The sequence below is a fragment of the Manacus candei genome, unplaced genomic scaffold (assembly GCF_025592945.1).
Source record: "Manacus candei isolate 608988 ecotype Guabito, Panama unplaced genomic scaffold, ASM2559294v1 h1tg000022l, whole genome shotgun sequence".
NCBI lineage: Eukaryota > Metazoa > Chordata > Aves > Passeriformes > Pipridae > Manacus > Manacus candei.
Window position 1 is genome coordinate 554,431 of NW_026138070.1, and position 25,835 is coordinate 580,265.

At 55.6% G+C, this 25,835-nt stretch overlaps 1 protein-coding gene across 5 annotated transcripts; it reads left to right on the forward strand.

Moving 5' to 3' along the window:
• Positions 1 to 308: 308 nt before the first annotated feature.
• On the forward strand, positions 309 to 25,522 carry NPHP4 (nephrocystin 4). Of its 5 annotated transcripts, none has more exons than XM_051786549.1 (29): positions 309 to 404; positions 643 to 857; positions 1,669 to 1,800; positions 3,453 to 3,625; positions 3,940 to 4,004; positions 4,281 to 4,436; positions 5,146 to 5,282; positions 6,003 to 6,169; positions 6,251 to 6,377; positions 7,756 to 7,938; positions 8,061 to 8,190; positions 10,375 to 10,421; positions 11,102 to 11,292; positions 11,396 to 11,587; positions 12,213 to 12,400; positions 12,653 to 12,813; positions 13,219 to 13,399; positions 14,276 to 14,392; positions 14,582 to 14,691; positions 14,831 to 15,048; positions 15,142 to 15,331; positions 15,490 to 15,573; positions 15,669 to 15,825; positions 16,144 to 16,229; positions 17,175 to 17,260; positions 17,342 to 17,513; positions 18,065 to 18,244; positions 19,031 to 19,174; positions 19,354 to 25,522. In XM_051786549.1, exons 2-29 carry the CDS (start codon positions 720 to 722, stop codon positions 19,492 to 19,494), a joined length of 4,053 nt encoding a protein of 1,350 aa, XP_051642509.1. In that variant the 5' UTR covers positions 309 to 404; positions 643 to 719; the 3' UTR covers positions 19,495 to 25,522. The 5 variants fall into 5 exon arrangements, 4 of the variants coding, with proteins under 4 accessions (XP_051642509.1, XP_051642510.1, XP_051642511.1 ...); XM_051786550.1 differs by having other exon boundaries at positions 14,582 to 14,661; XR_007904384.1 differs by lacking the exon at positions 19,354 to 25,522 and having other exon boundaries at positions 18,051 to 18,244; positions 19,031 to 19,154.
• The last annotated feature ends 313 nt before the right edge of the window (positions 25,523 to 25,835 follow it).

Here is a 25,835-nt window from a genome sequence, read left to right on the forward strand (position 1 = left end):
CCCCGCCCGCCGCCCATTGGTCGCGCCGCCCGCCTCTCGTGCCGTATGCATATAACGAGAGCGCCGGGCCTCTCCCATTGGCTGCGGCGCCGGCAAGGCCCAGCGCGAGGCCCCGCCCCGCGCGGTGCGGCACCATCGCCCTAGTAACCCGATGCTGAGCTGGGCGCGACCACCCGCCGGGGGGGGGACGACCGACGCTGCCGCCGCCGCTTCCACCTCGCTGCTGCGTCCCGCGCCTCTGCGGGATCGCTCCGTTATCGCTCCGCTGTTGCGTCTCTCCTCCTCCCCCCGGCGAGGGTGCGCGGGAGGCGGAGGGCGGAGCGGCGAGCGGCGGCGGCGCGTCCTCTCCTCCCCTTGGCCCGGCGCGCGGTTGGTCGGGTCCGATAAGATGGCGTCGGGGCGCGGTGAGTGAGCGGGGGGGTGCGGGCGGTGCGGGACGTGCGGGACTGTCCCGGTCCCACGGATGGGGATCCCGTGGGTGCGCGGGCGGACGGGCCCCGGACCGGTCCCTGCTGTACCTGTGTGTGCATCCCCAGGCGGGTGCGGGCCGGGCCGGGCGTGGGCAGCGGCGCGTCCCCACCCACGTGCGCGTGGGTGCGCGGGGCTGTGTGTGCTGACGGTGCGGGGTCCGTGTTCCCGCAGGCTGCGTGTCCCCCGCTGTTCCAGCCCCGCGCCCGCCGTAGCCGGCGCCGGGAGGCAGCGGCGACCCCCGGAGCGCGATGGGAGAGTGGGAGCGGGTGTTCCGGCAGCACCAGCCGCTCCCGCCGCACCCGCAGCGGGGCCGCGCCCGCCCCTCGCCCCGCTCTGCCGCCTTCCGCTGCGTGCTCAAGTACCTGCACGGCGCTGCCCTCGCCCAGGTAGGGGAGCTCGGCCCTGCGGGAGGACCCTGGCAGTGTCTTGCTGACCCCGTGGCTTCTGCCCAGTTCCACAATTCACAAAATTATGGAATGGTTTGGATTGGAAGGGGCATTAAGGATCATCTCCTTCCACCTCCGTGTCGTGGGCAGGGACGCCTTCCACTAGACTAGGTTGCTCCAAGCCCCATCCAATCTGGACAGACGGGAAAGCCACAGCTTCTCTGAGCAACCTGTGCCAGGGCCTGACCACCCTCACAGAGAAGAATTTCCCTCTCCTCTTTCAGTTTAAACCCCTTCCCCTTGTTCCATCACTGTGTTTTTTCTAAGCCCTTTTCAGCATTCCTGGCTGTGTGTGCAGGCCAGACCTCCCAGGGGTGGGGGCTTTCAAAACAAGGTGTTTTTAGGCGTAACTAACTGAAAATCTCCTAGAAACACAAATCACAGCTGTATTTCAATCCCATGCCTTCTCACCTGCAAATCTGAGTTAGCCTTTAATTAATTTTTCATTTATTTTTTGTTAACAAAGTATATTTAAATTAAAAATCTCCATGTAGCACTTGAACATTTTCTGCCCCTTTATTCTGTGCTTAACATTCAGCTTTCCCACTTTTCCTTTGCCCCATTAGTCTCTCGCTTTCAGGCAGGTTCTGCAGCAATGCCTGAAGGTGTCAGTGGCCATGTGCCCGAATTGGGCATCCCTTAGAAAATGGGAGTTATTTGTCCTCTCTCACCTAAGAGTGTTCTGAGCTCTGGGGGTGCAGAGCTGGCGTGTCCGTGAGTGTCCCCAGTGCCGGTGCCTCGTGCCTTGCAGGGAGCCGAGTACCAGCTGCGCCTGTCCCTTTTCGATGCCACCTACCACCACTTCTTTGGGAGGACATGGAGGAGCAGCTGGCAGGCTGCCCACGCTGCCCCACCACGCTCGTCCAGGGCAACCTTCAGCGAGGTAAGGGCTGCTGTGGGTCTGGGGAAAGGCAGCACCAAACCCTTTTCCCTCCTGACGCTTCCCGACCCTTTGCCCAGGGTGCGCCCCAGACACTGCTTGGTTACTAAGCTTTATGCATGGTTTATTGGGATGGGGAAATTGGGGTGCTGGGTTACTCCTGTGGCTAGTCCCACCATGGGAGCAGCAATGTGCCACCATGTGCCATCTGCTGTGTTCAGAGCCGGCAGCAGAGAGCAGTGTTTCCCCACAAGTGGGAAGGAGGGGAATGAGCAGCTGCCCACCCTCCAGCACACCACTTTCCTCTATCTGGGAACTAAACTCTTCCAAAGCTGAGCAAACCAAGGTGCCCCTTACCAGGGAGATCCTGTTGCCCCATGGCATGACCCATAGCCAAGATGTCACGTTTTCCAATTCATCACTCCTGTTTCCACTCCTCAGCATTGCAGGTGAAGTGAAGCACAGCTTGGTGCTGTGCTCTGCCTTCATTTACATTGTCAGCAGCATTGAGGGGTGTTGATGTGTGCGTTTCTTTCCCAAGTGTTTCAGTACTGTCCCACCCCGGCTTGTTTTGAAGAGGAATGGATTAAAACTAGGGCAGAGAGTGCTGTGGAGAAAGCTGGATGCTGGGAGGAGCTGCCTTTCCAAACACATTCCCTCTGTCTGCAGGCTTCCTGGGTGTTTGCCGTGTGGTTGGGAGAAGCTGGCAGGAGTTTTGGGGTGTTGGGGGACTGTGTCACAGCCTCTCTGTGGTGGCTGAATTGCGTTGCCTGTCCCTGCAGCTGCAGGGCTTGGAGTCTGGCACAGGGGTGGGATCTTTCAACTCATGGTAATCAGCAGGTCAGTGTTGTGAGGAGTTCAGGTGGAGGTGCTGCCTGCACGCTCACCAGCCTTGCCAGAGCAGGATGGTAGGAGGGCAGGGATCAGGGTCTGCAGGTGTGGTGGGTTTTGTCCTCAGGGTTTAGGGGAGAGGAACGCCCTGTCACAAACCGCTGTGTGTGTTCAGTGGCACATGGGACCCGCTGTAAGGGCTCCCTGTGCCTTTGCAGAGCGAGCCTTGCTTCTCAACCAGGGGTCAGGTTGTTAAAGGAGCACCTTGCAATAAAGGCTAATGGAATAACGATTTATGTCCTGGGGTTGATGTGGGAATGTCTCTCTCTGTTATCCCTTCCTGACAGCCTGTGATCGCAGTGAATATTTTCTCTCGAACAGTGCAGTAATGAGTTTTTAATAGAAAGATTAATCTAGCTTTAAATCCTGTCTGGAGAGGTGACCTGTGTCCCGTCCCATCCTGCCTTCAGGTCCAGGCCACCCCCATCTCCCTCCCCACTGCAGGAGGGTTTCCAGCTCCTTTGACTGGCTCTAATGCTGTAGGGCCAGAGTGCATCAAAGCCCTGCTTGTTTGGGGTCTGCAGCCTGTGAGTTACCGTAGAAAATGGGTGATGACAACAAAAAAAGTTTTTAAAAAAAAGGAATAACAATGTTTGAGATTTAAGGAGTTGAGATTTCTTAGTAGTGTCTGAGATCATCTGTCTGGAAGTTTTAGTGGATGTTCTGCTTGTGCCAGTGGCTGTCCCAGTGCAACAGGCATTGCTCTGCCTGCAGCTGCTGCTGCCAGCTCTGGAATATCCCAATTCTTTTCTTTCCCATCCCAGACTGTTTACTTCCACACCTCCTTGAACCACCCTGGCATCGTTGCTGTCGTGGAAGTGGTAGTGAAGGCCAAGAAAGGGGATGAGGGCTCTCAGCACCTTTCCTGTGGCTTTGGAATCATCCCCCTCTTCCGCAGCGGATCTGAGGCGACAGACCCAGCCACTGAGGACAGAGCGTAGGTTCCCCTGCTGCTGAATGGCAGGACACACTAGGAATTGGGGTGACTGTGTGCATGGCTGCTCTGGGGGAAGAAAGGGTGGTCCTGGGGCTGCAGAGACAAAACCAGCATTTAGAAACCTGGAATTCTTCACTCTGGGGAAGCAGCAATGGATTTGGGAGGAATGTCTGTCCCTTCTTTAAAGGACAGGGCTTTTGCAGAGTGGGTGGGGGCTGAGCAGGGGCCTTATGGATGATGGAGATGTAATGGAGGATGGAGATGTGCCTCAGCATGGATTTACTGACCGCTGCATGTGTGCTCTCTGCTTTCAGGCTGAAGCTGTACCATGGCACGCCCCGGGCCCTGCTGCACCCACACTTCCAGGACCCTGCAGAAAGTAAGTAGCAGCCACACATGGCATCTTGGTCCCTTCTTGGTGGCTTCTCTTACCCAAATGTGTGTCGTGCACGTGTGGTTGATGTGAGATGTGATCCGTGTCATGGTAGTGCTCAGTGGACATGCCTTACTGCCAGCTGGGAACAGCCTGACTGGGCAAACCCAGGTCTTCCTTTGCTCCTGGCACATGTGTTCATAGATAATGATTCCTTCAACACTGGCTCTGTGAAGCTGTCTCCCCAGTTTTGGTCATTTTGGGTCTTTTTCTTTTCTTCAGAGAACAAATACCTGATGGTGATGGAGAAGAGCCACCTGCAGTATGCCCTGAAGCACCACCAGCCCCTGGAGACAATATTTCACCTCCTTCCTGAAAACCTGCTGGTATCTGGGCTGCAGACGGTTCCTGGCTTGCTGCCAGCATGTGGAGACACGAGTAAAGGCTCCTTCCCTTTCCCTCTGCCTGCACTGCTCCTGCTGAAGGCAGAGGATCCCCAGGAGGCTGCGGGCAGGGCAGGCAGGGTGCTGGGATGGGATTTCTGGGGGCACCATTGGACTCTCTGCAGTGCTGCCTCCTGGCAAGGGCATCTCCCCTGTGTGGGGCCACAGCCCTCACACTCAGAGTTCAGCCTGGAAGGTGTCAAAATGGCTCAGTCTGTTCCCTGCCCGTTAATTGCTTCGCTCTTGGGAAGCTGCTGCCAGGGATAAGTGCTGGTTGGTTTAATTACAGTCATTCAGCAGAGTCTTAGGAACAGGCCTTGCAGCTTGTTTAAACTCCTTGGTGGTAGGTTCAGGATCGCTGGGGTCTGTCAGGTTTAGGGGATGAGCTCTTGCGTGCTCAGCCCTCGTTAATCTCTCCCTGTGGCACGTTGCCCTTTGAGTTGCTGCAATTAAAATGTGTGAGATGAAGATTCAGAGGGTAAAAATTCCTCACAGTTCTGCAGCTGAATTATTCTTCAGCTTCCTGCCTGGAAAACCCACTGCTGATGGCTTTGGGATTGTAACTGTTGCTGGTGAAGCTGAGTGAGGTCTCCAAAGCAGCTGAGTGGGCAGAGCCACCACTGTGGCACCACAGGGCACCGCAGCACAGCGGTGGTGGCTTTCTGTTTGCTTAGGAAACCTGTGGCCACCACTTTGTCTTTCAGGTGACTGCTTCCAGAAGCCCCGGCTGATGAAGGCGGTCACCTGCTATCTGGAGCAGTTGTCTGTCCGGCTGTACCCTTCCCTGGAGGAATTTGAGGAGGAACTGCTGGACTTCCTGAACAGTGATCGCTTACTTCAGGTAAGTAACGTACTGTGAGGGGGGTGAGGCCCTGGCACAGGTTGCCCAGAGAAGCTGTGGCTGCCCCATCCCTGGAAGTGTCCAAGGCCAGGTTGAACAAAGCTTGGAGCAACCTGGGATAGTGGAAGGTGCCCCTGCCCATGGCAGGGGGTTGGAACCAGATGATCTTTAAGGTCCCATCCAACCCAAACTATTCCATGATTCCATGTTTCTAGGTGCTGCCAATGCCATCAGGTCAGGCGAAGGCACAGTGCAGAGCAGTAATGCCAGTGCCTTTTTTATGGGTGGGGTGGAAAGAGTCTGATAAATGGTACTTGTACATTTGTTTCCCTTGGAGTCTCCAATTTTTTTTGCTGTGGAAGCCTTTAGCTTGCTTCCCTGCTGGATTAGCACATGGGTTCTCTACACAGGCTTTGTGTTGAACATCCAAACACTCCTAAGCAGAATTTGGGTTTGCTCTGCTGTGGGAAATGCAGAGACAAGATGCAGTATCGAGTGTGTTTCTGGAGTGGCAGCCACTGGCCAGGTCCTTTGTTTGCCAGGTTTGCACCAGCTTTGCCATAAAGATGAAAGACTTTAATATCCATCAGCTGCTGGGGGTGTGGGTCCTGTTGTTTGAGCTTCTGAAGGATTGCCTGAGCTTTCCTGGCTATGGGCAGCGCAGGGGTGACACTGCCATCCCGTGCCACTGCCCGAGCTGTGACAGCTTTCCTGTCCCAGGCTAACGCCGTGCCCGACGGTGACGAGGTGGCCATCCGGGAGCGGCGGCTGCACGTCGGCGTCCACAACGGCCTGCGCTTTGTGCGGGTGCCGCAGGTTGCGGTGCTGGTGCCAGAGACAGAGGTGGTGCCAGGCGGCTGCCGAGGGGTGTCCGGCTCCAGAGCCAGGTAAAGGGACAGTCCTCTGCTGCTGGTGCTGCTGCTCTCCTGCATTGGATGCTGCCACAGCCACTTCTCCGTCCTGCACAGGAATGCAGGTCAAGCCCTGGTGCTGAGAAGCCGCATCCACCTGAGTGAAATGGTCCCTCACCCGGCATTCAGGGTCTGCTTCCAGCTGGAATACGTCCTGTGCAGCGCAGGGAGAGCTGGTGGGAAGGTAGGGCCAAGTGTGCGTGTGCCTCGTCTCCATCCTCTGTGGAAGAGCAGAGATCCTGCTGGAGGAGTGAGCCCTGCTCAGGAACTCCTTCCTCTGCCCATTTTGCCATCCTGCTCCTCCAGGTCATGGCAGCTCCTCGTTGCATGGCTGTGCTGCCTAACGAAGGGCAGCACAAAGTGTCTGGGTCTTTTCTGCAGCACTGGATGAAATACCCTGCAAACGGGCTTATTGAATCATTTTAATTACATGGGTTGCATTTCTCCACCATGTAGATGGAGGAATGTGGCCTGCAGCAGTCCTATAGTTCTGGCAAGCTAATTTGGAAAATTTCAGGGTTTTTTTAATATAAAAAAGGATTTTCTTTAGAATTTAGCATTTATGCTGAAAAGAGGTTAACCCCTCCCACATTTTTTTTCTTTTTTTTCCCCCCCCTTGAATCCTGAGGTTTTTCCAGGTGCTCCAGCCTGATGTTCTCAGACCATAAAACCAGGAAAAGTCTCTGAGCTTGGTCTCTGCAGTCAATACACTCTCACCTACTTACTGATTGTTTACTTGCATTTCAGTTTAACCTTTCTGCAGGTTAAACCCAGCTCAGTGAGCGCTGTGTGTTCTCTCCAGAGACCCTGTGCTGTTGGAGCCACCCAGTGCTTGTTAGGCGGCTTTAATCATCCTGCCAAGATATTTGTTGAAAATGCAGCAAACGTCTCTTGTTAGAGCTGTCCAGATCCAAAGTGGGGGAAACGGGTATTTATAAAGTGGGATGTGTGTGCCAGACCGGAGGGATTTGTACTGAGCCTTGCAGCTGGAAATTTTGTTGAGTCCAGCTCCGTTGGAAGGTGGAAGCCCAGTGTCCCACAGAGGCTTGGGGCTCCAGAGGCAGGTCCATCTGGCTGTGCTGGGAGTGCTGGCTGGGACAGTGGCAGAGCAAGTTCCTGTGGCACAGCCCTGCAGCAGAGCAGTTAATCCCAAAGCCGCTTGTGGAGCTGATCACCTTGTCCTTGTCCTCCATGCCATAATTAGCTGTGAGGGGGATGGTGGGTGCTGGAAGAGACCTCTCTTGCTTCTGTGCCTCTCCTTTGATTTGAGGGAGGCTGTGGATGTACTAGGTAAGTGGAAGCCTTTCCCCTCTGCTAGGGATGGGGGTCAAACACGTGTCCCTTCATGCTGCTGCTTGAACAAGGGGTTACAGAGAGATCAGGTGCTGGAAAGTGAAACGTCTCCAGAACGGGATGAAGGGCAGTGGCTTCTGTGACACCAGAGCCAGGTGTGGGGAGGTGTGGTGGGAGACAAGAGTCAGTGTCTGTCTGGCAGCACCCATTCCCTGGTCCTGGTGGCAAGGTGGGTCTCCTTGGCACTCACGGTGCTCCCTGTCCCCCAGGCCGTGCCCGGCGGTGCCCGCGGCGAGGCGGCCGACATGCGCTCGGTGCGCTGGGCTGTCTGGAGCCCCGACCCGGGCACCGGTGACACAGAGGTGGTCCTGCCCCTGCGTGGCGGTGCCCGCCGTGGCCCCTGCCAAGCCTTGGTCTACCGGACGCCAGCAAGCAGCAGGAGCTCCCGGCAGGTAAGGGCTTGCTGGCCCCTGGCAGCTCTGCCTTGCGCTGCTGGGTGAGGGAGCCGCTGTCAGAGGCATGAGGGAGGCTGCACGTAACGTGCTGTCTGAAAGCATTTCGTTTCCAATTTCAGGGGAAGCACGTGGAGTCTGGGACTGTCCAATTCCATGTTTCTACTGATTCGGAAGAACATCTTGTAACTGCTGCAGAGATCCTATGTAAAGACAGGGACGAGTCGGAGCAGCCTCCTACGCCATCGCTGAGTGAGTGTTTTCCAGCTTGCTGACATTTAAAATATAGAGTGTGGCACTGGTGTCTGCCTGGGAGAGAAAACACGACTTCAGCGAGTTTCAGTAAGCTAGTTATGAATTACTGGAGTGAACCAAGTTTCTGTCGAGTTGAATTCAGCTCTGACTTTTTAACTTGCAAAATTCCCCTGTGATAGTATTGCTGAACCACGTGCAGAATCTCCAGGGACTGCTAGCACTGCCCCAGCTCGCTCCCATTCCAGGTCATCCTGATGGCAATGGGGACAGTGGCCACACCACATTCTTGCTGCCAGTACTGCTGCTTCTCTCTCTGGACTGTGAGTCCTTCCAGATGTGGGGACAGGAGAGATCTCAGTAAAGGCTGAGGAAAAGAATAATAATCTTGTTGTGCTGCTGCTGAGGAGGTGTGACAGCAGGCTGGGTTTGATGGGTGTGTGCGGGATGTGCTGGTGCCTGGCTGGGGAAGAGCAGGCAGCATCTGCCTGGGTGCTCGGATACATCTTACCTGTAGTTTGGGCTGCTGGTGGTCGAGGTTCCAGCACCCATCTGCTCTATTGGAGTTGGTAGGAAAATTGCAGTGGGTTTGGGCACGAGGTTGTGTCCGTGCACTAGGCTCCTGGAGATCCTGTCCGGCTTGTTTTCCTCTCATCCTCCTTTTGTGATTGGTGGAGGCAAACTCCCCTTTCCTCTGCAGTGCCATTCTTGCTGGAGTTGTAGATATGTCTCGGGGTGATGCTCCAGACACCTGGCAGCATTTAAGTGTTACAACTCCCTCAGCTCTCTGGTGCCAGCCTGTGGGCTGGGTGATGCCCACTGCAGCAGGTACCTGTTCCATGCCAGCTCTGATGCTGTGGTGCCTTCCACGAGATGGCAGTGGCACCATGGCTTTGCTGTGACAAATCCTGTCTTTCTGACGGCAAGGAACCAGGATCACCGCTGGGGGGAACTTTGGAGAGGAAGTCTTTTGGGAATAGATGAAGGAGTCTGATGATGTCACAGGGTTTGCGTCCCTTTAGCATGGGCTGCGTCATGGCTGGTACCTTCCTGATGCTGCTTGGAAGGTTTTCCTGGTGCCTTTCAGCTGGAGGTGGCTGATATGTTGGTGGAGTTGTGGTGTGGTGAGGGGAGAGGGGAGCATGTGCTGATGGTAGGCTTCCAGCCCAGTACTGGTGTGGGGTGCTCCAGCCTGGGGGAGTGGACTGGGGCACAGGCTGTGCCTGGCAAGGAGAGACCCTCAGCAGGGCAATTTTCAGGGATGAGCTGCATGGTATTTCCCTGTCTCCAGAAGGCTTGTGGTACCAGGGAGAGCCTGGGAAGTGCAGTGGTGGTCCTGGAGCTGTGCCCATTCAACCAGTACCCCAAGCTTCTGAAAAGACTATTGAGTTCACTTTTTTGTAGAGTTCCATTGGGAAACATGCTGCTGGGCTGGCCCAGGGGAGGTCAAAGGCTTCTTCTGCCACCTCAGCTGCTGGTGGTGCTGACGGATCCATCCATCCTCTCCTTAGTGCAGGCCAAAGCCTTCCCAACTGAAAAGAAACAGTGTTTTAGGCATGAGAGGGATGGGGTGGTTTCCTTTGCACAGCAGCCAGCATGGAATAGCTGGGATATACGTGGTGGGGAAAGCAAAATAAGGTCTCAGCATCACGTGGATGCAGAGATGGAACATCTGTGCCCCTGCTCTGCTGCGAAGGACCCGCGGCTCCTCGAGCTCAGCTGTGCCGGCGCCAGTGAGCAGCCAAATATAAACACAATAAAGCTCCCACTGTTTCGGGGCACAAATGCATGAGCAGATGAAGGGAGTGACAAGAAATAACAGAGATGCAACGAAAACCTTAAGTATCCTAAAACTTTCACGTCTCATTAAGCATCCCACTTGGGCAGCACCGTGTGGCCGTTGGGCACCGCGGCACTGCCGGAGGATGGAGGAGCTGCTGTTTGCAGCACAGTTAACCTGATTCCCAGCAAAATAACGGATGGATCTGGAGATGTGCTATGTTAACCCTCAGGCATCAGTGGGTTCAAAAGTCAAAAGAAGCAGTTCAGCAATGGTAAGCAGCTTTGCTGCACTGCCTTCACCCCCAAAATTGAAAAGGGCTGGCTGGGAGGATGGGGGGGTTCAGTGGGGGTGGGTGCCTGGGGGTGACGGCTCTGCAGCCTCTCTCCTGTCCCTCTCCACAGGAGTGCCAGCCCCACGGCGAGTGTCGGCCTCCCCACGGGGACCAGGGGTAAGTGTCACAGGCACCAGCAGACGTGGGTGCTGGGTAGTGGCATTCCCAAGGGATGGCCCCCATGCATCCTCTGCCTGTTTTCCTGTCTGCTGCGGCCAAGAGGGCACTGAGTGTCCTCAAATCCACCTCTTCCAGGCAGCAAAACAGATCCTGCCTGTGAAATGTGGGGGGAGGTTCCCTGAGCTCTTTTCATGCCCCAAGAGCGTTGGTGAGGGCAGCTCTGGTTTTTGACAGCCCAGATTTGCTGGGTCCTGTTGTCCCCAGTACGTGCTGACAGTGACACACGGTTTGTTCGTGCAGAGCTGCTGGGATTTAAGGAGAGCTATGAGTGCCAAGAGCCTTCTTTATGCTGTTTTATATCTTAATGCAGGAATAAATGCACACAAATATTTTTGATGAAATGAAATTCCTCATAAGGCCACATTAAGCAGTTTGATCTTCCTGCTGCATTTGCTATCCCTCCTCTTGCCAGGGAGTGAGCAGCAGGGAACAGCAGTGGAGGTGCGAACCCTCACGTGGCCAAGCTGTGCTGCTTCTTGGTGGAAAGGCAATGCTGGCACACATGGCAGCCAAGCTCCTTTAGCATGGAGGGGCTGCCGGCCCACCTTGCCTTGGGGGGCTGCCTCGGGGGGCTGTCTTGGGGCTGCAGGCGCTCACGCTTGTCACTCTCCCTCCAGCTGTCTGTGTCCCAGCTCATGGCCTCGCCACGGGGCAAGGACCAGACCCCACTGCAGGATGGGGGCATCACCCACCTGGAGGCTGACCTTGGCTCGCCGGACACAGAGCCGGGTGCCAGTGACCAGCTGCGGGCGCTGCCCTTCACCCCGCTGCAGGTGCCCATGGCCGCCGTGGGTTTGCAGGCAGGCAGGTGATGCTCGGCTCCCCTTCCCCAGGCTCCCGTGTCCCCACAGCCCGGCCCACCAGGGTCCCCACAGCCACTTCCGTGCAGCTCACCCCTGTTTCTCCATCAGTTCCTGTGTGTCCCTCTCCCGTGCCTCCCTGGCACGCCTGCACGCCGCTGGCTTTCCGGACATCCTGGACCGCAACCAGGAGCCGGTGGAAATCTCGGAGCCAGTGGAGCTAGGCAGTTTCAACCCACGGCTGGAGGAAGCTGACCCTCTGCAAGGCAATGAAATAATCCTGCAGTTCCTGGCTTTTGGCAGGTGGGATCGCAGCTCGTGGTGGTGCCTTCTGTGGGCAGATCTCAGGGGCCTCCTGGGCAGAGTCCTTTCCCCAAATCCTCCTACCTGCTTCCCTGCTTGGGCAGGAGAAGTCCTTGCAGAGGTGCCTCTTCCTCCAGCGCCTACCATGGAGGCAAATCCCAGAGAGTTTTATGATGATGCTCTTGTCCTTTCCAGGCACTCTTAAGTCATAATCCATTATTTTTAATTGGATCCATGAGCCACAATGTGATGTCAGAACTCATTAATGCAGGGTTTCTCCAGAAATGCAAATGCAGTTGGGGAAGTTGGCACCCGAGGGGTGGCTTTGGCTGGATAAGGCCCTGCTTCTGTTTTTTCCGTGGCTGGCAGCAATGCTGTGAGAAGGTAACGCTGCCTTTGCTGGGTGCCTCCATCACAGCATATGGCAGGAGACAGCTGGAATTACTAAGCTTTTTGGAAAGTTAAGGCAAACCGTATGGCTGCTGTCTTCAGAGAAGTCCAAATACTTGTGATGCTGCCAATCTTCTCTTGTTCTTCTGTCTCTTGGCATGTGCCAAATGCACGAGGAGCTCGTGATGGGGCGGCAGCGCCGTGCCACAAGCTAACCCAAACCCCTCTCCTCAAGGGATGCCCAGGGCAGTGTGGAGGGGCCATGGCCGAGGACCATCTTCCTCACCTTCCAGTTCTACCGTTTCCCGCCGGTCACCACACCACGACTGCAGCTGGTCATCCCGGAAGGGGGGTCAGTGACCGGGCTGGCTGTGCCAGCACAGCTCCTTGTCCGGGTGAACGAGGACGGGACGCTCGGCACCAGTAAGCTCTGGTTTTAGCATCTCTGTGTGGCTGCTCCTCTTAGTTGGGCAGATCTGGGCTTGCCTCCAGGCTGAGGGATGGGCTGATGTCTGTTAATAGCAAACCTCTGCTGGTTTGCACATTGTGAAAAACATTCAAAATATCCGGTGTTTGAAGTACATCACTGAGCGCTGGCGGGCTGAGGTGGGCGTGGGGGCCGCCCGGCTCCCACCACACCAAGCGCCGTGACTGTGATGCTGTGGTGTCTTGCAGGACCCCCGGGCTTGCAGCTGAAGTACATGGTGGATCCGGCTTTCCTGCGGCCTGGAGAGCAGCGCTGGTTCCTGCGGTACCTGGCCGAGCACAGCCTCCAGATCGACGTCTGGGATGGAGACTCCCTGCTCCACATTGGGTCCGCTGCTGTTAAATTGGAGGTATTGGTTAGATGGAAGGTCTTTGCCCTTGAGCCTCTGGGACTGCTAATGCTGAAGGACCCCCCTTCCCATGCACAGGGCCAGGGAACAGCCTGGCTCTCCCTTTGGTCCTGTGTTGTGATGCCTCTGTGCTGTCCTCACGTCTTCAGTAATGGAGATGCCATCAACCCCTCTGTATAACCCAGTCCAGTGTCAGCCCTAATTGTGGGATTTGTTGTCTTCTCCTCCAAAGCAATGGCAAAGCATTAGCTTTCTTCCCCTTCCCTGGAACTCCAGCAGTATTTTAGGGCTAGACCCTCCCCAGAGCCAGGACATCCAGTGGCATCCTTACCCAGAGCCCTTGACCCCCTGGACCAGACTCCCCAGTAACTCATTGTACCTTGCCTGTCCTTGCCTTGTCCCCAGCCCCTGCTGCGCCAGGGCCAGGCGGCCATCAGGACCTACCACGAGCTGGAGGTGGCCACGACCGAGTACGAGCCGGAGGGGCCGGTGCTGGGCCGGGAGGCGCTGCGGCACGGAGCCCTGCGGCCCCTCGGCGTCCGCGTGGCTCTGAGGGGCCGCCTCCACCTCTGCCTGGCCAACGTCGGTGAGAGCCCACTGCTCACACGGCCCAAGGGCTTGGGTGGGACATGCAGTGTGCACAGGGCTGTACCTGAGCGAGAGCCGAGCTGGCGAGGGCGTCGCCCTTCCCAGAACCTGCTGGCTGTTTTTAGTTTATATATTTAATTTCGTGTCCTATAAATGTGCAGTGACTCCAGGTTTTAAAATCTTATCTACAGAGGAAAGATTAGCTCCCTATAAGATATCTTAAATCGTCATTTCCATACTTTGCCTGCAAAGGGCCGATAAGCTCCTGGGAAGGAGAATCTGAGATCCACAACCCAGGGAGAGGTTTAACTCGCACCCCGCCAAAGAAGAGGGAGGGAGGAAACAGAGCTGCTGCACTAGGACGGCAGCTGCCTTTGATTGGTGTTTTTCCCATCATCTTTTTTATTTTTAAATTTCAAAATATTGTTGAAAACAGGATGGCAAAGCTTGGTGCTCCTGCCCAAAGGATGAGGACAGGATGTGTAAGCTGGTTAAGTACCCACTGGGTTTAGAGCTTTGTCTGACTCTGCTTGGCACAGCCTTTACAGGAGTGGGGACACGCAGCCAGGCGTGGCTGTGCCGGTGGCAGTGCTGCAGCCCAGGGAGGGAGAACACAGAAATGAAAGCAGAAGCCAGTGGGGGGCTTGGGATGGTGTGTGCTGTCGGTGCCACTCTGTTGCTGGGCAGGAGGCTGTGTGGTGGAACAGGTTTTGGGGAGCACAGTGGGGCTCTCAGGGCATCCTTGACCTCCAGATATTCCCTCCTGCTTGTGTAACTTGGCTGAACAGAGCTGCAGGGAGATAAAAATTGGCAGTAGATTTTATAACAATGAAAATGGATGGTATCCACTCACTCCTGTCTCTGCTCACGGCAGGTCACCCGTGCGAGGAGATCTCGGGGCAGCTGCCATCCCGCTCCCACAGTGTCCCTGCACCAGACAGCACTGTCACCATCCCAGCTGGCAGCTGGCGCTCCCTGAACGCTGGCGGTGGTGAGTGCTGCCAGGATGGGGCTCGGCCTGTCCTGCTGTGGGTTTGGGTGGGCAGGGTCTCTGCCTCTGCATTGCCAACTGTGGGTCAGCTGCCACCTCTGGCATTCCCCGGCCCCACAACATCGCGGGGTCCTGGGGCTGCACTGCCTGGGGGTCCCTCACTGGTGCTGTGGTGCTCTCTCCTGGCAGGCGGGCGGACGGTGCGGGCGCGGAGGTTGGTGGACGTGGACCGTGAGCTGGAGGCCGCCCTGCGCAGTCGCCGGCCAGAAGTGAGCCTGACACCCCCCTGGGCACCTCCAGTGAGGCCACGGCCACCCCCTGGCACCGGCTGCGGCACATGGTGCTGGTGTGGCTGAACAAGGGTGTCGACAGCAGGAGGGCACAGGGGCTGGGGACCCCATGGTGGCTCCAGGCTTACAGTCCCCTCCCTCCTGGCAGGGCTGGCCGAAGCAGCGTGCCTGGGACCTGCAGGTCATCGACTCCTACCGGGATCACATCAAGGGCGAGAGCATCTACCAGATGCTCAGCCAGGCCATCACGGCCACCCGCACTGTCCACGCCGTGCTGGGGACGGCCGAGTTCTTCGAATTTGCCCTGAAGAACCCGTACAGCATCCAGCACACCGTGACCATCGAGGTCGACCACCCTGAGCTCAGGTGGGGGCTGAGGTGGGGTCACCCCTCTGTGTGTGGGGTGATGCCAGGATGAAGTTCCCAGCCAGTCCTCACCTCTGCTGCTCGCTCTCCCAGTGTCATACTGGACCCGAGGGAGTGGCGCCATTTCAAGGAGCTGACCAAGAGTGTTACGCCAGTGGAGGAGGAGATGTTCCATCTTCGTGATGACCTCAAGCCTCAGGTCTACCTGCGTCCCAGTGAGACTGTCCACATCCCCTTCAAATACCAGACCTTCTCCGCAGACCCTGCCGTCACTGCAGCACAGGTAGGCACCTGGCAGGGTCCCTGTTGTGAGCTGTTCCCAAAAGGAAGTGTTCCCTTGGCTGTATTTGCTGATGCAGAGGAGGGTGCTATGGCCTCAGAGAGCACTGCATAGCCACAGCAGTGCTGCATCCTGAGGCAACCCCCTCTTGCACCCTGCAGGGGCCATCTGGGCTGGGCACCAGTGCCAAAACAGACACCCCCTCCCTTGGGAAGAGCGGGACTGGGCGGACTAAGCTCATCCAGGTTAGGGAGCCAGGTGAAACACCGCCCAAGGGGCTGTGCGGGAGGAGCAGCATCACTGGAGAACCCCATCCCTCTCCCACCGGCCCCCGGGACAGGTCTCCTTCCAGGTGAGCGGGGGGAAGCCCATTGCACTCCTGCGGGTGAAGGTGGAGCCACAGCCCCACGTGGTGGACCAGACCTTCCGCTTCTACCACCCGGAGCTCACCTTCCTGAAGAAAACCATTCGGCTGCCACCCTGGCACACCCTCCCTGGTGAGTCTGTGGTGTGCCCGTTGGGGCGCAGTCTGTTCTCTCTTGGTTGGCATCTGAGGTTCACAGGGCCTTCCTGGAGGCACAGCAGCATCCAGAGAGCACATCACTGCTTCCTCATCCCTTCAAAGCCCCGGGCTCCTCACTTCCTCTCCATCCACCTTCCTCCATCGATGTCATCCCCAATTCCCCACACCAGTACACCCCTGTGGTTTGCTGGTAGCCCAGCATGAGGGGTTCTGTGGGTGGCTGTGTGGGGCACATGGAAGTAGCATAGGCAGAGAAAAGGCTCAGGTGGGTTTCCTTGGTTCTGGTCCGCAGGCACACCGGTGGGGGTACCAGGGGGACAACCTGAGATGTTTGTTCGTTGCAGTGACCCCGACATCATTTGTGAAACCAAAGCCTTGGTACGTTCAGCATTGCTGTCCTTTGCATCCTTCTCCTGCGGGTTGTTTTGGTTGGTAGGGAGCTGCCAACGTAGGTGCAAACGCGGAGCATCCCCAAGTACCAGCCCGTGGCAGTGACACACTGGCAGCGATGAAACGGGAATTGCTTTTTATTCCCAATTAAAAGGAGCTGCATTGTTTTGGCGGGGGAGGCTGAACGTGGCCCCTTATCGCGTCGCGCAGCAACCTGTGCTCGCTTGTTCTTTTGAGCAAGTACCAGATGATTCAGACACTGGGGAAAAGCAGCCTTTTGTCGGGCTGGGATAGACCTTCCCACTGCTCAGGGTATCCGCCGTGGTGGGACGGTGTGTCCTCAGGGTGTGTCCTCAGGGTGTGTCCTCAGGGTGTGCCCTCAGGGTGTGCCCTCAGGGTGTGTCCTCAGGGTGTGTCCTCAGGGTGTGTCCTCAGGGTGTGCCCTCAGGGTGTGCCCTCAGGGTGTGCAGCACAGCCCGCCCCTGCTGGGGGGTGGTGGGGCAGCTCCGTGCCCCAGCCCTGCGCCGCTCTCCTGGGCTGGCTCTGCAGCTGGGAGTGGTGGAAGGGAAAAATAAACCTGGGCATGTCCGTGCAGATGGTGACGAGGGATAGTTGCTAATTGCTGTTGCGGAAATATGTTAGTATGGTAATTGGATTAGGGCTTGTTAGAAAACTTGCGGAAAATTTGCCAAAATTTGATTACAGATGCAGACCTGGAATGTGATAGTCATTTGTATCCTCTTTTGTAATTAAAAATACGGGAAGAGCTCAGCCAAGCTGTATAATAACTTAATAACATAGTTTAACGAGGAGCTGAAAGCATCTGCTTTCATAAGGGAGTTGGTGGTGGGTTCCTGTGTTAATGGGAGGACAGCCCTGGGGTCCTTGTTAGCTGGTCTCGGTATCAACTTCTGGGATGATGCTCTGGTGCAGGGGCCTGGCGAGCCGCAGGACATCTTCCTCAAAGTAGCCGGAGGACCAAGTCCACAGATCAAAAAGTTCTTTGTTGCTATTTATACGTAAGTAGCGGGACCTCAAAGGGGTGGGGAATGCTGACTCCCGTGGTGTGTGATGAGCCCTGTCCGTCTGTCCATGCGCAGGGACGCCTGGCTGGCAGCACCTGTCCAGATCTGGCAGTTCTACCTGCACTCTCTGCAGCGCCTGGATGTCACCTGCACGGCCGGGCAGCTCACCCGCCTCTCCCTGCTGCTGCGCGGCACCGCGGCCCCGCGGAGGGTGCGGGCCTTCACCTCCCACCCCCAGGAGCTGGAGGTAACCCCTACAGCAGGCTCGGGGCTGGCTGGCCTGGGTCAGCCCAGAGAAATCCCCTCCGAGAAGGGAATGCCAGCCCAATCGGAATTATGAGCAACCGAGAGCCGTAAAGCGTTTGCGATAATTATCTTTTGATTAGAGCTGTCATGTGTAGGATCATCGGCGCGAAACCCCGGAGGGCAAATTATCTGCGTTAATGAGACCGTCTGAAGACTCACAATTCCTTTAGAATTCGTTTGGCCGCGATTGCAAATGTGAATAATAAAAGGCACAAAAACTCCATTGCCGTCCTGTAAAGGAAAGGCAAAGGCTCCCCAGGCGGAGCCTGTGTAGGGGAACCCCTGGACTGGGGAGGCACTGTCTGTCCCCGAGCAGCGCTTGTCCTTCCTGACATGAATTAGTTCCAGGGTATTCCTGGGGGTGGGATTCAATAGCTATGGCATAAGGTATGAATTTTCTAAGAGCAGTTGGGTCTAGTTGGTGCTCCAAGCTGGACATTGCAGGGCTGTGATTGGCTGTGGGTGGCTGTACCTCCAGGTGTTGTTCCGCAGGTGGATCCAAAGGGTGCCTTCCTGCTCCCCGCCAATGGCATCCAGGACCTGTATATCGGCGTGAGGCCGCGGCGGGCTGGCAGCAAGTTCATCTACCTCAACCTGGTGGACGTGGAGTACCACCAGCTGGTGTCCTCCTGGCTGCTCTGCCTGTCCTGCAGGCAGCCCCTCATCTCCAAGGTACGGCGGCTCTCGCGAGTGAGAAACATGGTGATGGTCGCAGTCCCACCAGTAACCCGGGGCTGTCTCCTGCTTCTTCCTCTCTTTCCATCTGTGTTTTTTTTGGCACTTGCCACCCTGAGCACACATTTAGCCCTCGGGCACTTGAATAATCTCACGAAGCCCCTGGTAAAATGCCTTTCAGACTGTTTTGGAGGCAGCCCCACGCTGAGGAGCAGCAGCTCGGATGTATTCCCGGTTGTGAAATTAGAGCTGTAGCATGCTGCTTTCGATTAGCGCTGTGCTGGCGGAGGCCTTGCCTCAAAGACAGAAAATTACATTTCCTGGCTAATGTGTTTCTTCTAAAAATACTTTCCTGAACCCCTCGGTACCAAGAGAGGTTCAGATTGGCGTTTACACTGATGCCCCAGTGTCCTGCCACATGCTGTTGGTGCCATGGGATGTTAGAGAATCAGAGTAGTTTGGGTTGGAAGGGACCTTTAAAGGTCATTGAGTCCATCTAGTTATCTGAGGGAGTGGACATCCATGAATGAGCTGGAGAAGGAACTGACCAGTCTCCTCTGCTCTCCCAGCCCTTCATCCTTTGGGCTGGTAATTAATTGCTGCTGCTTTTCTCAAAGGTGGGTTCTTTCTGCCGGCTGGCAGAGCAGATGTGAGGTGTGGGAGGGGAGGGAAGGCAGTGTGTGGGAGGCAATTCTCCAAGGTTGGCTTGGGGGAGCGCCTGTTTTTCCTGCTGCCCACCCTGCTGTCTGTGCTGCCTCCCCCACGGCTCCTGCTCCCCCACAGGCCTTTGAGATCTCGCTGCCTGCAGGAGGTGGGAGAGGCTGCAACAAGCGCATCACCTACACCAACCCCTACCCCTCACCCCGGCTCTACTTCCTGTGCACCAACCGCCCCGACCTGCTGCAGTTCAAGGAGGACTCCTTTGAGGTATGTCCTGCTGCCAGAACTCCCCCTTGCCAGCCCCCGGTGCTCATCAGGCTGGACTGTGGGATGCTTGGCAGGTGCCTGGTGTGCCACTGCGGGAGGGCCATGCTGGCCTGGGGAGGGGGGGCAGGTGAGGGGGTCTGGCCAGGTCCTGCCACCACATCCCACCCGCTGTCCCGCAGGTGGCTGGTGGGGAAGTTTACACCATCGGGCTGCGCTTCGCCCCGAGCCAGGCTGTGGGGGAGGAGGAGATCCTGATTCACATCAACGACCACGAGGACAAGAACGAGGAGACCTTCTGTGTGAAGGTCCTTTACCAGTGAGCCCACCTGCCCGCCATGGCAAAGCACTGGTTCCTGCGCCAGCTGTGGCCTCACCGGCAGCGCCGCCTTGGGGGTGCCCGTGTTGTCTGATGGGGGGTGATGAGCTTGGTCCCCTCGTAGTCACCTTGCCAAACCAGGGCTCTCTCTGTCACTGGGATCCCCGGGCACTGCCGTGAGTGCCGGTGGTGCCCCGCGGCTCCATCCGCACAGAGCGGGGAGAGCGGGTGTGTTTGTTACAGCACTTTACAACCACAGGATCTTTATTTTTGTTAAACATGACAATATATTGGGCACTTTGGAGTCTTTTTTTAACTTAAAGAGCTTGCAGATTTGATTCTGCGGAATATTTTTAAAGTATTGTGGACACTATAGTGAGTTTTGTACACGCTGAAGTGGTTTTCTGGGATTTTTGATACTTTTTACTCATCCTTGATCCATTAAAATTGCTGTGCACAACTGGCAGAGTGCAGCAGCATTTTTTTCAGGAGGAGGTGGAAATCTACAGTGTCCCTGTCTTGTAGAGGTGAGTGCTGGAGGTCCTCTGTGTCACCCCCATTCCTTGGAGCATCCTGAAGGTCAGGGCAGGGACTGTGAATGGGGATGGTGGGAAGGGCAGCCCACCACTCTGGAAATGCTGCCTTGCTCTTCACTAATTCACCCGAGGCTGGTGAATCAGTGGCCCCAATGAAGTCGGGTGCTGAGTTCCTCTGCCTCCCTCGCACTGATGGGAAATGACAGCTCATATTTTAGAACTGATTATACTGTCTGCGGCACAGGGAGGCCCTGAAGTTGTGTTATTAAAGTAGATTAGCTGAATAATTTTTATTACATTTTCACACAACGATATTTCTTGAGGCTTATGAATGAGCTGGTGCTGTACCCGCAGCAGAGGCAGCCTGAGTGGTGAATGATGTGCCAGGCGTTCGGGGGACGCCAACACAGGGACTCGAGCTAAGCTGGTGCTCGTGTGGTGAGTGCTGCCTGCTCCCCTGCAGCACAGGGCTGTGGCCCAAAATCTAGAGAACTTAAGAAAAAGAATGTTAAGAAAAGTTGATAAAACTTTTCCTTTAGGAAGTGGAAGTGTTTTGTGTTCCAGCTGCTTGGCATTACAGCCAGGGCCCTTGGAAGTGCTGCTGCTGCCCACTGGAACATGGGGCAAGCGTGGGGGCAGTTTCCTGGGCTCCCTCTTGTTAATGAAGTCCTCCCCACTAATGACAGTGAACTCAGAGTGCCTGTGCCTGGCCTGCAGCTTGGTGTGCTCTTCCTGTTTGCATTCACATCAGGAAAGAAACTGGATTCCAGTAATGACAGAATTTGCACTGAAAATCTCAGCTCGTGTCTCATCACCCAGGTGCACAGGGAGGGAAAGGGTGGGAAAGCCTTTCCATGGATTCAGTAACTCTTGGGGGTGCTGTGCCCTCCTGGAGCAGAGACAGATGGGACCCTCTGGGGACCAGAGTGTCGCTGCCTTGGTGAAGGCACTGCTGGGGCAGCAGCAGAGGAAAAAGGAGAGGGGAGAGACCTGCAGCACTTGGGGCAGGGAGGGACCACTAAACAGTGGCAACTACTAATGAGAAAATAAGAAAAAGAAACATAGGCATTGGGTGCAAGGCTCCTGCAGCAGCTAAAGCCCATTGGGAAGCTGGCTCCCAGGGTGCCAGGGCCTCAGCAGGGTTCACCGCCAGCCCAAACTTTTAAACCCAGCTTGTTTTCCCCATTATGAGGAGGAAATTGCGACTGCCTGAGAACCCTCTAATTAAACAAAGCCTCACCATAATATTTGCTGGGAGCTCGCCAGCCCTGTAATATGACATTACCAGGCCTCTTTATTAGCTGAATTGGGTGTTTAGCATCTCTGCCAAACCGAAAGGCAGTTGAGGCGCGTGGAAGCAGCACTGTAGGATCCAGCAAAGGGTGCCATGACCTGCTGGTGAGGCTCGGCCACACAGAGGGTGGCTGCATCACCCTGGGGGGCTTCCCCCACAGACAGACCTCCTCTTGGTTATTTCCCTGTCACCCAAATCCAGCACAGCAGCCCCAGCATGGGACTTTGGGAGGTTTATTCCACGTTTCTCCCCCTTGTCTCCCTGAAAGCGCGTCACCCACTTGATAAAACCTGATTTAATGGTTACAAAACCCGGAGATAAAGCTGCTCTTAATGGATTTCTTTAAGATCAAGGCTGTCAAAGACCAGGCTCAGAATCCTTTCTACAGCGAGAGCGACTATATTAAGTGCACTCAATCACGCCCAGGCGAAGGTTCCCTAAGTGAGACTCTGGCTGGAAGAAATGCATTTTATTAGTGTCTCTGGAGAAGGGAGCTTGGCAGGAGGGATGAGGAACCTCCAAGCTGCGGTGGCTGCAGTCTGGTTCAGCTGCAATGGATGGGATGTGAAGGACTCTGCAAAGCATGTCCTTGCTCCCTGATGGGGTCCTGCAGGGAGGAGGTTGATGGGCACCGTGGTGACATTGCACAATGGTGACATTGCATGGCAGTGGCCCCTGTGTGGGGCAGGTGGCTGGTCAGGGAGGGATGCTCACCTTGGGATGGTGCTTACAAACACACCTCAAAATCCTCTCTATGGAGCTTGGCCCCTGCCGGGTCTGAGGGAGAGTGGGACATTCATGGTGGTGATGCTCAAAGACTTTTGGGGGTCTTGGATGGGACTCACCCCAGCCAGGGGGTGAAGGAGAGGGGTCTTGGCTACTCTGGGCAGACCAGAGCTTAAACAAAGATTAGTTTTTCACAATTTTCAGCTCCAGACCAGAGTTTAAACACAGATTAGTTTTTCATAACAATTCACAGTTCCATAATGAGAAATTTGCAGCAGTTCTAAACTGCTGGTTGCTTTTAAATCATTTCCTGTCTTTCTGTCTCAGGCTTGACATTTGATGACGAATTGAGCCTCTGTGTTCATTTACCCACTGATTTATTGTACGGAGGTGGGAAGCTGCGGCCACCTTAGTGAAGGTCAACACAGAGTGTTTGCTTGTAATTTCCAAAGACTATTAAGGTTTTTAAATAAACCCTGTGGTTGCTGTAGGCAATGAAGGCCCCTCTGGTTAGGCTGCTCCTGCAGCAGATCCCATCAGATGATAAGGAAGGGTTTGTGAGCAGATCACTTGGCTCACTGGTGTGAGGTGCCCAAAGGGGTACATCAAAATGCACCCCAAAGTCACGGTTAGAGAGCACTTGATTTTAGGGGCACAGTGAGCCGGGTGCTGACAGCCGCTCCTCACCTCCCAGCCCAGATTAGCATGGGGTTCTCATTCTGCTTTTCCCTCGCTCGCTGACCCTGTGCTCATCCCTGGGAGGTTGGGGGGAGCTGCCCCACGGCTGCCCCAGGACGTTGCTTTCCCTCCTGCCGCAGGAGCCGCAGTTTGTGAATCTGCGGGGCGGGTGCGAGCAGAGCGGGCTGTGCCAGGAGGTTCGGCTGCGCAAATGTCACACCGATCTTATCTCGGGGGAAACATCCCTCAGTAATTACAGTCAATGAAAAGTCCTGCAATAAAAGCCTCGGAGGCTGCAGCCTTCTGTTTATCTCCGAAGTACGTGGGGAGGGAGCTGGGAGCGGGAGGTGCTGGTGCCTGCGGTCCCTGCGGTGTGGGGACGGTGTCAGGGTTTGCCTTCACCCAGGCCGTGGGCAGGAGGATGCTCTGAGCTCTGCCTGCACCAACCATCTGCCCCTGCGCTGCCAGTTAATGAGCAAATTCAGAAAAAAAGAGAAACGAAATCTCTCCATGGATAATTGGCACACAGAAAAGGGGCCAAATGAATTAAATAAATCCTTTGCCATGACACTGGCCCCACTCAGCTCCCTGCCTCTCACAGCAGCTTTTCAAGCCTAATGGTATCAGATACTCTTTTGGCACCCATTTTCGGAGCTGCATCCCACCCCTGCTGCTCCTTAATGCAGCTCATCTCCTGCCCATGGCTCCCAGGGCCTCCACTGAATCAGCACTTCAAATTAAAGTCTTCCCCACTGCTCCCTGGTTTCCATGGAGATCCAAGTGGATGCTCCTTCTTCCTCCTGAGTCGATGGAGAGGCCCCCTCCTGGGGATGGCCCTCAGGGGAACCTGGGGGTCCCCGAGCATCCAGTGGCTCTGCAGCCGCCTTTGCCACGTGCTGCTGCCAGCAGACTTTGGCTTTGGTCCTGGCATGCTGGTGCCCTGTCCTGGTGCCCCATTACACAGCAGAGAATCCCACAGGTGCTGGGAACAGGCTCCCAGTGTAAGTTATCCTCCCACGCTGGAGCTGATCCTACTCAGCTCTTCAGGGAGCTTGGCCAGAAGAAACTCTTCTCCTCCATTGGGAAGCAGCCCTTTGGCTGGCCTAGGACCAGGTTGGTTTGTTTGTATCTTTACTTAAACTATGAATAGACTTTGTAGTCTGCACAGAGGTTTCCTGAGCATTGCCTGGAGCTGTTTGGCCAAAGCTGCTCCAGCAGTGGGAATGGTGGTGGGAATGCCCTCACATGTGTGACTGAATGGGCAAATAGCTGCGAGACCTAAGAAACAACAGCAATTACAGAGCAAAATTGTTATTAATGTACTAATTTACATGGGAGCCGGGCTGTATGTAATTACACTTTGGGATCATGATAAGGTTAATGCATTTACCTTCCTGGGTATTTATAGACACTTGGAATTGTTCTCTCCGTAAGAACCACACGTGTGTATTCCTGGCCTTGTGGGTCTGGCAGCTGAAGAGGGGTCAGGGGCACGAGGAGGTTTGTTGCTTTTTGCTAATATTGCTCACAGGGGAATTTGGGGCAGCAGCAACCCTGGCTACATGGCTCTGGGGCATCCCAGGGGATGCTCACAGAGGGGATATATCCAGTGGCTTCCCAGAGCCTCTTGGATCATGGTCAAATGAATTTTCTGTGGTGTGTATACAACTCTGAGGGGGGCTGCCCCAGGGGCCATCAACATCTGGCATTTGGCTACCTGGAAATCCCCCCAGCCTCTGGGCTCAGCAGCAACCACCTGGGCTGGCAGAGGGAGCAGCAAACATGACCTGTTCATGCTCAACAAATCAGAACTTTTCAAACACCTCGGAAACTTTCTGACATTGGCAAAAAGCCTCTGCCTGTGAGGATGCTGTTCCCCATGCCAGGCCCACGTGTCTCCTTCAGCAGCCACTGCTCAGGTGGCTGTGGCCGTGGGTGCCCCAGAAATGCCAGGCTGGAGCTGGGCTGTGTGTCTGCACAGGGGCTGGGGGGAGCCCAGGGACTGCTGCCCCGGCGCTCGGCATCGCTCCGGCTGGGTGGAAAGGGAACGAGCTGGGCAGGATGGGACGGACCTCGGAGTCCCCCTCCTCAGGGACATTCTGGCTTCTCCCCAGCGCCTGTGGAGCTCTGCCCTGCTCCAGCCCACCTTTATTAATGTCACACTGGGAAATGTCAGCTGGGTTTGCTGAGCATCCCTTGGCACTGAGCCCTCCCGGCTGCGCTGGCTGCCGAGCCCACGCGTGCAGAGCCGCTCGCTCGCGGGCCACTCGCGCGGCCACCAAGTGTCACCAGGGATATTTCTCCTGGTGTCACATGGGGAGGACAGAAGGATACTGCAGAAGGTCAGCACAGCCCTAAAAATATGTCTCTGTGTGTGCAGGGCTGTATTTTTGGCTTTTTCACAATCCAACCCACACACTGTTGGTGAAAGGCTGGAGAGGCCTGGGCACAGGCACCTTTAGGAACGAGGGAAAGGTTTAATAAGGTTATGGGAGGCCTTGAGGACCCCTTGGCTTGGCCTTTCACTGATTCACAGGGAAATAATGTGTGAGTGGCTCCAGGGAGCCCAAGGCTCCCCTTCTGCTATAGAACTCCGCAGTAGGGTGGTCAGAAAGGGAATTGCCAGAGGAGCTGATGAAGCCCAGCAACATCCCAAATATTTCTCCAGAAATCAATGCAGAAGTTTATTCCTGTCTTTAGAGAAGAAGAAAGGAAGGGGAAGAGGAAGGAGAAGGGGAAGGGGGTTCTAGGCTGCCTGTCAGGCCTGTTTAACCGCGTCGTGTAAAGCCATTTTTACAACTGTGTAAGTTTGAGTTATGTGTGTTATTTTTGCAAACTGTTTCCACATGGCTGAATTTCTTGATGACAGAAGTGAGTACATGCACAGGGTTATGCAAATGAAATACTTAATTAAGTGGGAGTCATACAAAATAAATTTTAGCTCCACCAAATGCCCTCTCTTCTTCCTTTAAATCCAGGTCTTTTCCTAGTGATCGGCTCCCAGCTGAGAAACTCTTCCTGCAGGGGATGGTGCTGCCTTCCCATATTTTCTTGGGAGGAGGGTGGGAAGAGACATCCCCATCCCTGGATCATCCCCTAGAGACATTCCCA